This window comes from Myodes glareolus, chromosome 19, assembly GCF_982192425.1.
Source record: "Myodes glareolus chromosome 19, mMyoGla1.1, whole genome shotgun sequence".
Taxonomy (NCBI): domain Eukaryota; kingdom Metazoa; phylum Chordata; class Mammalia; order Rodentia; family Cricetidae; genus Myodes; species Myodes glareolus.
The window spans coordinates 47,720,416-47,734,093 of record NC_142044.1 but is presented as its reverse complement, the minus strand read 5'-3'; the positions used below and the strand labels follow the sequence as shown (position 1 = coordinate 47,734,093).

The 13,678-nt window shown below is 43.9% G+C and overlaps 1 protein-coding gene across 2 annotated transcripts in view; it reads right to left on the bottom strand.

Annotated features, from left to right (window-relative positions):
- Positions 1-2,196: 2,196 nt before the first annotated feature.
- Positions 2,197-13,678, bottom strand: part of Atxn10 (ataxin 10) — a 143,814-nt gene continuing 132,332 nt past the window's right edge. The window contains exons 11-12 of one of the 2 annotated variants that reach the window (XM_048444937.3): positions 2,923-3,110; positions 2,197-2,488 (exon numbers count right to left, since the gene is read on the bottom strand). In XM_048444937.3, the coding sequence (XP_048300894.1) occupies positions 2,486-2,488; positions 2,923-3,110 (191 nt within the window). In that variant the 3' untranslated portion in view covers positions 2,197-2,485. Of the gene's footprint in view, positions 2,489-2,922; positions 3,111-3,144; positions 3,168-13,678 lie in introns of those variants that run through there. The other variant, XM_085678540.2, reaches the window with a different exon arrangement.

Below are 13,678 nucleotides of genomic sequence, written 5' to 3'. Positions count from 1 at the left end.
GAACAAGCATTGTGCCCACAGGAAAAAAGACCCCGGAACTTTGAAAACAAGGATCTAGGCCGATGGAGCTGAAATTATCAGAACCTTGGACAGCACCGAGAGGGGTTTTTGGTTCCCTCAAAAGACTATGAGATACTAAATTCATATTTTATCTTTATAGGTTGGTCTCAGCTTCTCTGCTTTCTTTCACAGCTGCACATATAAAAGCTTATTACGTGCAGAACCTTTACAATGATGGGATAATTTTTAAACAAGTTTTCCTGCTGCAAAATGCCTGACTGCCATCTTTAAGTTTTTCCATAGATATGAAAAGACAGTAAATTTTAATTTTAAATGCTGGGTGTTATTCTACATCCCTTCAAAGGAGAACAGATTTAAGACACACACAGGTAGATCTGATCTGAAGCTTATTAACTAGCAGTCCTTCTTACACCCTTATCATTTTTATGTACTTTTCTGCTTTTGCAAGAGTGGGTTGTAGCAGTTCCCAAAGTGCCATGGCTGAATTCTGAGTCACTAAGCAAGACATGCACCTTCACATTTGCTTTTACACAATTCCTAAAAACACAGTTTTAGAGTCTTCCCTATTGTCAGGTATGACAAAAGAAACACTCTGTAAACCCTTAGCCTTATCACCAAGCCAAGGATCCTTTCTTTTCTGTCTGTGAAAATGAAGTAGGCCAAAAGCTTTGTCGATCTGCTCTTGAAAACAATATGGTCACAAAACTCACTGTGACTACTCTGTATCTTTACAAATTTTGTGGGGCTGCCCTGTTTCCCACCCCCACAAAGGGCTGATTGAGGTGGCAAATTAATCCTCTACAGCATGTAAAACAAGGTTCTGGGAAGCCCTAAGCCCACTGGTAGAGCACAGGGACGCTGTTGTGCTCAACCCTTCATCTCCAGGGAATCAAAAGGAGCCACAATGCAGTCATCAGCATGTTTTCACTCTGCAAGACCCACACTTCCTATTTAGAGCACACAGCCATAGCCTATTCTGCATTCTCACAAGGCTCCTTTTATTTATTTGTGTTTGTTATTATATGGTGCATACCGACATGTTTGTGTGACTCCACTGGTGTGTACACACCCATTGAGAGGAAAAAAGAATGTCCATTGTAAACTTGTTAAAAGGAGAAAGAGACCCCCACTGTTTTCCCTTTGGTCAGACCTCTATGGAGAAAAGATTTTAACTCTCGATGCCCCAGAAGGGAATGGCTTCTTTGTTATTCCACATTTTGTAATGGCTGGAGATCACAAATGCATTCTAACTTCCACAGCTCACATCAGACAGTGAACTATGTATGGGAAAGCTGATATTTAACAGCTCAAGTTGTTCTTACAAAGCAAGATAAGCATGGCCATGAAGAAACTTACAAGGACTCGATTGTGGAATAGTATTTTTGTGAAGATTTTGGTTGGACCTTTACTGGTTTTATTTTGGAAGTAAGTATAAATATGAACCATGTGATGTCTCCTGATACTTTAGTTTTGAACTGCTTGCTCAGCAAAATAATGTTAAGCACCCACACTATGAACCACCAGCTCACGGTGATTTTATTAGTAATTCAGGTAGCTGCATAGAGTCAGTGCCTCCATACTCCATGTCTACTTGGTATAAAAATGTAAGAAAGCTAGCTAGATCCCAATATATTCTTGCTCTTCCAAATTACGTCTGTACTTATGGCAACCAAGTTAAAACTGAGTGGTCTTTTGTTGCAGCCACATTTTTAAGCAGAAGATGCTATGGATGTCCCTTTCACACAGAGGCTGCACACCAAGAAGAAAATAAGTATTCCTTCTGTGTCAAAGAGGCAGGGATATGGGCAAGAAGTAAGCACCTGCCTTTTTATGGAACCCATAACTCTAAGTCAACCTGGGATACAAACGGTTAAGTGCCACATGTTCTCTCACCCATTCTCACTCCTTTCTAACGTCCAAAGGACAGGGCTCAGTGACAACACAGTGCATGAAATGAAGAGGGAGGGCTCTCAAATTAATTAACTGGAAATGAGTCATGTCAATGTTTTGGAAAGGCGGAGGGGAGAAAAGAGATTGGTAGAATTAGTCACAGTGAGAAACTTACTTCAAGTGCCCGCCAGCGCTCAGAAATCCAGTGAGAAGTAGAGAATCAAAGGAATGAAGCATACTTGCCATCTGAAAGGATGCACAGAATCCAATCAAGGGTCCCAGTCGTTGCCAAGTAGGGGGTATGCCCTCAAAAATGTTTATTATCAACTACAACGGTAAGCACAAGGTACATGACTGGAAAGCGTGTTCTACCCAGGGGGACAAAGGTGAGGCAGACAGTCACACTTACTGCACAGAAATAAAGGAAACGTCCACTTGTAGCTTACACACATTGAACTCTAAAGGGCGAGAGGTCCCCGCATCTGTGCTCTACATTTCCAATATTTGGGATTCATATACTGCAGAGATGAGAGATTCACGAGATGGACTCTGAACGTGTTCAGATGGAGATCATTCACTAAGAAAAAAACAAACAGAAACAGGGTCATAGCGACAGCACATCTATTTACAAGAACCATCAAAGGGAAAATGCAGAGCTTTGCTTACGTCATGGTCACTGGGAAGACCCTTAAAGGACATACGCGACAGCACACAAAAAGCTGCAGTGAATGCTGCTACTTTAAAAAAAGCCCGGTTCCGGCCAGGAACTTGTTTATAACATATACGTTTCAGTATGCTTTTTATGTCATGATCTGCATTAGTTGTAATTTTAAGCAAATGGAATCACAAAACCTGACTAAAAAGTTCTTTGCAGCACTATTCAGGTTTGCTTATTTAGCAACTTCTCCCTGTCTTCTCTGTTCTCTGTAACAACCTCTCACTTCCAAGGTTACAGGGACACAGGGCAGCTTCAGGGAGAGATTGGAGAACAGTTCACATACGAGTACTTACAGGTGGGGGGATGTCATTATTGGACTTCAGAATCAGTTTCTCTCCAATCTTTTCAACTTCAAAACCCATTTTCTTCAGCAGAGATGCATCTGCCAAGCCCTGCTCCTCCATTTTTGCAATGAAATCTTGGTTTTGGCTGTTGTCTTCAGTGAGATTTCGCACGGCGTACACCACCCACTGCATCATAACTAGAGCACAGTGAAGGAATTTAACAGCACACTTCCCCATTTCTGTAACTCACATGACTGTTGGAGGAGTACAAAAATACTGATGAGATTTTCTAGAGGGTTAGAAAGAATATAAATATACACACCACGAGGAAACCATTTAAAAGGCCGTAAAAGTGCACACGTGCTTGTGCATCCCACATGTGATTCAGCAGCCAGCCCCGGAGAACAGCTCACAGAGTGTCTAATGAACAAGATCATGAACACGCACACATGCACATGCATGCACGTGCGCGCGTGCGCGCGCACACACACACACACACACACACACACACACACACACAGTGGTGGGGGGGGCAAAGAGCCGGTGCAGCTACTGCCGAGGTTTAGAACACAGCAGTACACATATGCACACTCCCGGGCATTATGTTAAATCACTAGGGAAGGACAAGAGGAGATTTGCAGACAAGTCAGAGGCTCTGGGGGGAAAAAATCAGACAGGAAACTAGTTCTGTTTAAAGTGCAGTTATCGGTAAGAATGGTTTCCTAGGAGTCACCATGGAATTTCTCTCATTCAGTATTTCAGAGACAAAGCCTCAGCTGTGAAGGATTTGCTAGGTTCAGTGTGAAACACTCATGCCCTGAAAGCACACGACCCTCACTGCCTCCCCATGCCCAGGCCCTCAAATGAAATGCCCCACTTGGTGTCCCCACATCAGAATGAAGACGACAGAAGCTTGGGGTCACATTGCTGCATTATTCATGATTACTCAGGTGGCAGGAACTGTGTAACACTCAGGAAAACTGAAAGATGCTACTATCCAGCATTCTGTAAGGCAGAGACTACCAAGGATAGGCTTTTTGTTTAGGTCTTCACTCTGGTCCAGAGCGAACCACAGGAGCCTAGGCTAGTATAAATATATTTCCAGAGAAATAGGCCTATCTGCTCACAATCAATAGCGTACCAAAATAATCAAATCCAGAGGGCTGGGGATGTAGCACAGTGGTTCACTGGGTCATGGTTTTGGTCCCCAGCACACATCCCCCAAAAAGGACCCTTTCCCTGGTAGCCATTAGATACACCATTCAGGCAGCTCCAAAGGCAGACAGGGGTACACAAGGTTCTAAAAGGCATGAGGCCAAGCCTTGGATCCAGATCTAGGCTTCTCTGGCAAGAGGACTGGTTCTGAGACATTTCAATCAGAAAAGAAACCCACAAGAGGCTGTCAACAGTAATAAAGGTGGGGGCTCTTCTTGCAGTACTTAAAAAAAAAATGAACCAGTTTCTCTATAGTCCAGTAACCTCAAACGAAATTAGAACTTGAATCTATTCACTACAAAAAATGCAAGCATTAAGCACAGGGGTACTATATGATCAATGGGTATTTATAGGGTTTTAGAAGATTGCACCATTCTAGCCTTTATAATCCAACCCTAGTTCACAATCCTGTCCCTCTTCTACACATCTCAGGGTAGCTCCCTTCCTGATCACGACCCTTTCTCTGGCTGGCCTCATGTTTGTGGAACGATGGGGTCTAGACAGAACCCTGTACAAAAAAAAGTCCTTAGTAGCCCTGAATGAATGAATGAACGATCTGTTGGCATCTGAAGGTTTGTCACGGGAAACACTTGAGGGTATCAATGGCTGAGTGTTTCCCAAGGTACAGAACAAAAACTGCACTGCCAGCGGATGTTCCGTCTGCACTTATCACCCTTGCTGAGACTGTTTTCACCTGGCAGTCTGTCTGCCAACTATCATGACAAGGTCCCATTCCTTTATAAGGCTCTGCTTCTTTTCTGAAAACCAAATCCACACAAATACTGAAATAAAACCCGAATTTGCATTTCTCCCCTTTCCATGGTCACTTTGTGCCATCACAGAAAATAAAAATAACATCTGTGGGTGCCAGACACTTCCAGCACAAGAAGTAATTTCTGAACAAATTATTTTCTATGACTCTTTCTACACCAAAGGTGGCACTATTATTATACAAACTCATCCCTTCACTTTTTATAGAAATGAGGAAGCGGCAATTATGATGAGCTGTGACTAGAGGAGCAAACATCTGAGGCGCAAACTCGGAAAGACAATGTGTAAAACTGGAGGTGGGGCTGGCCCACAGATATAACAAAACACGTTCTCCTTCCTGAGACCTTCTGGCTATTAACTTAAAGATAAAGGAACTTGGACAAATTTGAGGTTATCAAGATTTTTCTAAGAGCTCCTGCAATCAAAAGGCTGGGTGGTTGAGTGGTGACACACTGTCACTACCAGTTGCAAACACTGTCTCTGGAGGAAGATATCACGACCCAACTTTAAGTTACCAAGCCAGCTGCATTTTGGGGAGCGCCAATGGCCCTGCCATCCTCTCACTGGGGACCCTTGCCTCTTAGACCTCACATCATACTGCCTATCTTCGTATGCCTTGGTCCTCGCCTGGTTGTACTTCCCCTCTCCCCTCCCTGTTTTCTTTTTCAGCAGCCATTCTCAGCTGAGTCCCAGGTACTGCGGGGAGCCTTCCAGGGATCTCGCTACTCCCCAGTACCAGTATAAACTAAGGCTGTCAGAGGCATCCACTCTTAGCAACACTGCTTCTCACACTGCACTGCACTTAGCTAAGAGTACCTCAAGGGCAGGCACCGTACCTAATTCACTTGTCTCTAGCACTCAATAAATTAACACATTTGTTAATTTGGGCACTAGGGCACTTATTATGCAAGTTCCCACCATTTGTGTGTATTTTTGTGTACCCAAATAACTGTGAGCTTCTCACACATGATTGGTGTCTTATTCACCTGTCTTTGTCCTTTGTCTTAGCACAGTGCAGGGAAATACCAGCTGAATGCATAAAGGCAAATGCGTCCTCTCTAGTGTCACACAGGTACAGTCATGATGGCACTGAAGCGAGCTCCACAACAGTGATATTCTGCCCTCACATCCCAGTGGTTTCCTGATCATTCCAGAACAACAAACCCAACACAAATGCAAGACAGGCAAGGATGCTGGGCTGTGTAAGCAAAAGGGCCAAGACAAGTAGCAGTCTATGAAAAGTTGATTTCAAACACATTCATCTCAGGGTAGGCCTAAGAATTCTCTGAGTATGGCAATTTATCATCAACTCACCCCTAAGTGTTTGGAAGCTAAATTACATACAGAATACAAAAACAACCTGGTGTAAGGCCTGCTGCCTGTGAGAGGAAAAGGCAGCTTTGCAGGGGCGCGAGTGTGAGAACTCTAGCAGATGAAGGCTTCAGGGAGAGCTCTCAGGACAACACACAACAGAACCAACAACCTGAGAGAAGAAGCCTTGAAAGCCAAGCAGAAAAGGCATTTTTGTCTTTTCCAAAACTGATAGTGAAAGTGCCAAGATGTGGAAATGAAGGTCGTGGAGGGGTCTGGGAGAACTATTATCATAAGAGTATACTGGAACCAACACCTCAGCACCTGGGAAATCAGAAAGAACTGATGAATTGCCAACACCAGCACTTGTCACTAAACTGTGACTTTAACATTTTTTCATGTTATCAGCGGCATCAACCAGTTTTTCCAGGATTCCATAAAGCTCAGAGTCCTGCACATGTTCTCAGGTAGACATGAAGCATCCCTCTCTCGAAGTGAGTACCAGCAGCTGACAGTGCTGTCCATCAACAGAACAAATACTGCCTAAAAGTCCTCTGGACTGTTTCTACTCAAATGAGAACACTGGGCTAGTACTACCATCCAGATTGTTATTAGGTGTTCAGGCTCTAATTTTTCTTTTTAACTTAATTTTTAAACTCACATATCAAAGACATGATTGTTCATATTTTGGGGCTCCATATGACATTTCAACATCTATATGTATATATACTGCAATGCTCACATCTATTTCATCCAGCAATTTTATAATTAGTTTACCTATCATTAGTCTATATGCTCATGCATGGTGCACAGGGTGTGCATGCCGTGTTTGGAGAGCTCAGTGGACAACTCTGTGGAGTCAGTTCTCTCCATCACCTTAACATGAATTCTGGGGTGTGTGTGAACTCAGGCTGGTAGGCTTGCAGAGCAAGTGCCTTTAGTCTCATTGAGCCATCTTGGTGGCCTTCTTTTCCCTTTTATTTGTGTGTATACATGATGTGTGTTGTGTGTTGGGGAGCACGTGTGCCATGGTGCATGTATGGAGGTCAGCAGTGGAGTCTTTCTTCAGAACACTCTGGTGTTGTAACCTAGGCTGTAGAGACCACAGTGGCAGTTAGCACCATGCTGCTCCTGTTGTTGCTGCTGCTGCTGTACCGGGAAGGGGTGGGGGCGAATGATAATGCCCGTGTTAGCTGGGCATTCTGTGGGTCTCCACTGTTAGTTCTCTCTTTCACTTCAGTGTGGGTTCTGGGATCAAACTCAGGTTGCCAGGCTTGCAAGCACCTTTACTCACTAAGCACTGTGTTAGCACCAATATTGCTATTCCTTTATGGTGAAAACACTCAACTTTTTTTCTACTGTTTTTTTGAAATTTAAAGTACACCACTGTTAACTAGTCACCCCACTAGGCCACAGCACCTGAACTTCTTATTCGTGTAACTCGGTACTCAGAGATGACAAAAAGAAAGAACTTTTTTTCAGAAGATGGAATTGAAAAGAGAAACACTGCAAAACACAATCTTAAGAGTTGTCTGATCCTTAGCCCTGGGTCATGAATATGTATGGGCTCCTTGTTAGTGTGCTGGGAATGGCTGGAGCCTGAGTAGTCAGTTCAGACCTAGACAGTCTTAAGTGTCACAAGGGAGATTAAAACAAGTCCCAGTTAATATTCACATTGCCCTCTTGTTCCCTCTGTAAAGGGACAGGGAACAAGAAAGAGTGGGGGAGAAAATTCAACATCTTCTAAAGTCTCTAATCCTACCAATACTTGAAGTCCTTTATTGTATGCTTAGCTCTGGAAAGAGCGCTTCTACTGTTTCCATAGCTACTACAAATAGAAGGCATGAGCCTGTTTGTCACAAAACTGCCTTGAAAGGGCCCGCAATCAGTGCTGCAGCTTTTCTGCAGAACACTCTAGTGTTGTGACCTAGGCCACAGAGACCACAGTGGCAGTTAGCACCATGCTGCTGCTGCTGCTGCTGCACCAAGAGAGGAGGAGGAGCTGAGAATACCTGTACCAGCTGGGTACCATGTGGGCCCATGCTAAGCCTGGAACTGTGAACAGGTTAGGTGACTCAGTATTAGTGGGCAGAAAATTGGAGGAAAAATTTCACAAGCAGTTTAATACCAACCGGCCGACTTACATACAAGTCAGCTTTCAAGTACAATCAACTGAGTTAAAATGTTACCTGTTAAGACAGACTTCATCCAGCTATAGGCAGAATGTTTCTAGTAATCAAATCCAACAGACTTCAGTTCTAAAGATGACTGTTGCCAAGGCCCAAACCCTCTCTGGGAACCTGCTGAGAATGGGGGTTGGCAAGTAACTGGCAAGAAACTATAAACAGTTTTATATATTTGATATAATTTTCATATATGTTAGGGAATCAATTTCAGAGTCTAAAAATTCAGTTCTCTATCGACCAGGACACGTGAGTGACCCAGGGCTCTGTGGGAGAACAGAGCCACACTGCACACCTCCGTCCTGCCTGCCGACTCCTCTCCAGGAGCCTCCTTCCAGCTCTCGTTCTGACAGTAACTCTACAGGTGCTTCCCAAGCAGCACTGCTTCCCCTTCTCTATGAGTTAATCCTGTTTCTGAGGGGAAGGTAGATGGAGGCCACCCAGCTCCTACCAAGAAGGCCTGGGGTGCTGAGCACTTGTTTCCTGGTCCCTACCCTCAAGGTTTTCCTGCTTTATATGAGGGGAATAAGCACACTTCGGTTTTAGTAATATAAACCATTTCTACAAGTTTTATAACAGGACTGCTTGCTATGCTCTTAAACTTCAGTTCTGCATAGTTTGAAAAGGGTGTTACTTAGTGGTGATGCAGGCACTTACCGTTCACTCTGGTCCTCAGATAATCCTTCCATGGAACGGTTTGTAAAGGCCCTTGAAGGAGACTTCTCTGTCACCAACTATTCTCACAGTTTTGTTGGAAGACCGCCATGCCTGCTTTCTGCCCTATAGCAGTAGCTCCTCCAAAGCTGTATGCATGCAGATCCTGTTCCTTCACTGGCTCGCTGTCTAAAATAACCTTTCAACATACTATGTAGGTAAAGATCAACTATTATATGGCATGCATATATAGGTATTATGTCAAGTACATATATATCCTAAAATTAAAGTAAAAGCCTTTGATATCTAAACTATTATCAACGAAATGTAAGTATCCCAATTCCATACTTTTAATAGTCCCTTGCTTACTAGTTCCTTGCATATCCAAAGCCACAGGTCAACATCTGAATGGCAGCATGTTAAACCCCATGCTTCTTTGGCTTACTGTCTTTACAACTACTTAGCTTCTCTGAACAGGTCGATCATTTCTAGATATCCAGAGAGATTTCTGTTGCTTTCAGAATGAAGTTCATTTTATATAACTGTTAACTTTTATCATTATCTTTAGTTATCAACACTCATTCATTACACACTATTTTCATTCAGAAACTAAAGAGGAAGGCTTAGTGGGGACAGATCCTCCTGAGTTCCTGAGATGGTGCTGGAACCAATGTATGCAGTAACCACCACAAACCGCCCACACTGGCTCCTCCTACTGCCCTAAATTGTTGGATTATCTTGTATCTAACTGTCTTCTGCGTTGTGTGTTTTAATGCAAGGGTACATCTATATTCAAGGGTTTCATTGAGTGCTGCATGTGCCATTCCACGGTTTGCGGCCTGTTGTCTAACAAATGTCTAGCAGAACACAGCTCACATCATGTGTGCATACCTGTCAACTTGCTAATGGCTAGCTGCCAACACTGAAAGCGGGAAAGAGAAAAACAAACAGAAAAGGGTAGGAAAGAAAAAATTGCCACATTCGTGAGTTATAGGCCATAATGTGAAGAATATGGAATATGTGTTCTTAATACAAGCTACAAATAGCAAGTAGTTTCTGCAAGTAGTTTACACAGAGGGAAAGCCACCTCAGAATTATCACCACTTTAAAGACCAGATGCTTTCCTGTCCTCTCCAGCCACAAGGGAGACAGAAAGAAATTGCAGAGATGGTGCAAAACCGCCTGAACAGCTCTGTTGCTAGAGACCTGCTCTTCTGTGCAAAGGCCACATTTACTCTTTACAACATCCAACCTACTTTTCCTAGAGTGACCTTTAAAGAGGAGTGAGACACTGTTCAAGGGCCTCCTCGAAGCCCACACATCGCTCCACCTTCTGAAAGCTCCCATTTCCTGACAGCATCTGTGGGTAGGGTGGGGAACCATGCCACATACCGCCCTCTGCCTGGACCCTGGCCGGGTTCCGTGCTCACTCCTTCAATCCCAGATGCACACCACCCGGCATCCAAGATGAGAAAGAAAACATACTGTGGGCCCATCCAGCTGGCAGTGAAGTCATGGGAAGACGACATTCTCCCTGCCAGGCAGTCATCACTCGCACTGCCCACTCCAAATGCTTCTGTGGCGAGAAGGGCTGTGCTCGCAGGTACCTTGTCTTCACGGGGTTTTGGTGGTGAAGGATCTTAGAGCACTGAAACTAATTTTGTACATTACATATTCTGGAATCCTTTTTACTACCCACTTCAAAGCAGAGCGTGGTACAAAGCAGGCACAGTCTGGCACCCCTATCACACTACAGGTTTCAGGATCAGAAACAACCAATACCACTTCTAACCCAGACCACACCAAAGGGCTTTGGGGCCACAAGTGGTTCCATTTGTATTTGGGGCAGCACTCTGACGTCACTTCTGAGACATGCTAAGAAGTATCCAGCACGTGCACTGAACACAGGGCATATGAGCAGTATTCTATAGCACTCTGGGGTGCTTTCTTCCTGGGCTTCCTGCTCACCTGCCAGGTTCCTATCTTATCTGGCCTTTGGTATGTACAGCTTAAATGATCTAACTATTTAACCAGAGACAGCTTGCTCAGATTTGGACTGTGAGATGTTAAGGAACACATACAGACGCACAACACAAGCACATCCACCTTCATTATTGTGGGGACAGCTGGGGAGATTATTAGACTTCTAAAGAAAACAATGCCCAGGACGCCAGTCATAGCCAGGTCCCCACTAACAGTGTCATGGCTGAGCTTTACAGCAAGGCCCCACCTGCTGGGACAATAGATGTTTATAAAATGCTTAGAACTCCGGAATAGAAGAGCCCATTCAGATCACTCTACCACTCGGTGCAGGTGAAGCTTTGAAAGACATTTATTTCAGTGTCTCTCCCACTTGCCAAGGCTGAGAAGAGAATGGTCAGTGTATCTGCATAAAAAGGAAAAGTAGTAAACAAAACAATAGCGACAGACTCACTTCCAACCTAGTTGACAGTCCCCGTTTTAAGCACTTACTAACCCTATGATTATCTTCAACCTTCTGAAGAGGAAACCAAGATCCTGAAAACCAAGAGGCTGAGTAACCTGTCCATGCCCAGCAATAAAAGGTGGAGAAGCCAGGGCATAGCCACAGGCAATGTGGCTCCAGCATTCACCTCCCATCTCAAGGCCATGAAGCTTCCAAATATCTCTGTCTGTGGGGACTGACTCCCCAGAAGAAGCAGGGCAGACCTTCCTCCTGGCACTCTGAGTTTCATGCTCTGCCTAGACATTAAAGAAGGGAAGAATAGTCAAGTTTGAGACTTAAAACAGGTTTCCTTCACTCCCAAAAGCCCACAGGACAACACCAACCTGCAGACAGCATTCAGACCAACAATCTCTGTAAAACACTTTCAGAACTAGCTAATAAACTGATGCTCAAAATGAAGTGAAAATGTGGAGTCGAGAAAGTAATCCATTTAAATTACAGGAGATTAGTGTTGGTCTAGCACTAATGACATTTCAGAACTAATAAAGTGTAGCCAAGGGTCAAAAACAGTCCTGCGCTAGGAAGGATTAAATGAAGAACACAAATAGCAAAAAGCTTCTAGTGGATTTGAGAGAAGACAAGACACAGCAGGCATAGAAGAGCCAGGAAAGTCCCTTCCTGTGAATGCTGGGGGCCTGGGTATTTGGACCTACTGTCCTTAGTGAGGTTTTACCCAGTCCTGGATGGGGAGGAGGGGGTTGGTCATGGGTCACATGGCCATGCTGACAGGCTGCACCTGGCCCTTCTCCTCACAAAAACCATCAGGAAGTCAGCAGTCAGAAGTGGAGTGTGGCCCCAAGACTTAGGACAAGAAAGAGGTGTCTGAATACATAATTAGAAGGAGGTGGCGGAGAGCTGCCCTGATTCTTTCTCGGCATAGGAATCCCTAAGCCTGACTTCCTATCAGGGAAGACCATTACTGCATCTCTTTAGCCTCCCACAGGCAGCCTACAACAGAAATTTATAATCTGAAAACAAGAGTCAATAAACATTTTACACTATTTCAGTTAGGTAAGTTGTTGTGGCGACATTAAATTTCTATAGTTTTTTTTTATATATCTATCTTTTAGTACTAGATACTGTGCTTTTGTGGAGGAGATTATTACAAAACTGTAATATTTCTGTTGTTATCATGTTTGCCTGTTTGTAGTACTAGGGTCTTGGTGCATGCTAAGCAAGCACTTTACTACTTGCTGGATTCCCTTCTAGAAATGTTAACACTTGAATGTGTTTTCCCATCTCATATAGACAATATGGCTTGTTATTTATAATGGATAAAGAGCCCAACAAAAGTGCAAACTGTTAATCACACATTGGAAGATTTCTCCAGAACTTAACCATGACTGAAGCATTCATATAGAAGGTATGAAGACATCATATGCCTAGCCTAGGTTATGAGGCCCAGGTCTAGCTCCAGTACAGAGCTTTGTAGTAGGAGTCATTTCAAATGGGCATGCCTCTTGGCTGTAAGCTCCCTCATTCATACATCGAGGATCACAGATTTTCTTGTATTATGAGGTGATGGTGTGGGACTCAAGGACATAAGGTCTAAAGAGGACCGCCATTTATGCTGTCAACTGCCTAACAGACTTGGCCATGCACAAAAGCAATTGCCACAACTTTCACTTTTATAAAATAAGGGTAATATTTTATGGATAGTAATGATGATTAAATAAAATCACAATATCATGGATAAGAATTGTTAAGTGGATGCTTTAGCTCTTGGGTCCAAACGATCAAGAACTAACTCTGTATGGGCCCTGAGAAGGAACTCAGTACAAGGTGCGACTGCTGAATTCTGTTCTTCAATTTCTCACTGCAGTGAAATAGGGCTCACCATCTTTACCATTTCTCAGTGCTCAGCTCAGTGCCATTAAATTCGACTGTGCCATATCCATCCCTACAACTCTGTGTGTGGTGTATGTGTGTGCACATGTGGAGGTCAGGGCATGATGCCGATGTATACTGGTTTCCACCTTTTTGTTCTTCAAGACAGGGTTTCTCTGTGTAACACTGGCTGTCCTGGAACTTGCTCTGCAGACCAGGTTAGAAGGGTCTGCCTCTGCCTCCCGAGTGCTGGGATTAAAGGTGTGTGCTACCACCGCCTGGCTCCATCTTATTTTTCTGAGACAGGCTCCCTTGATGA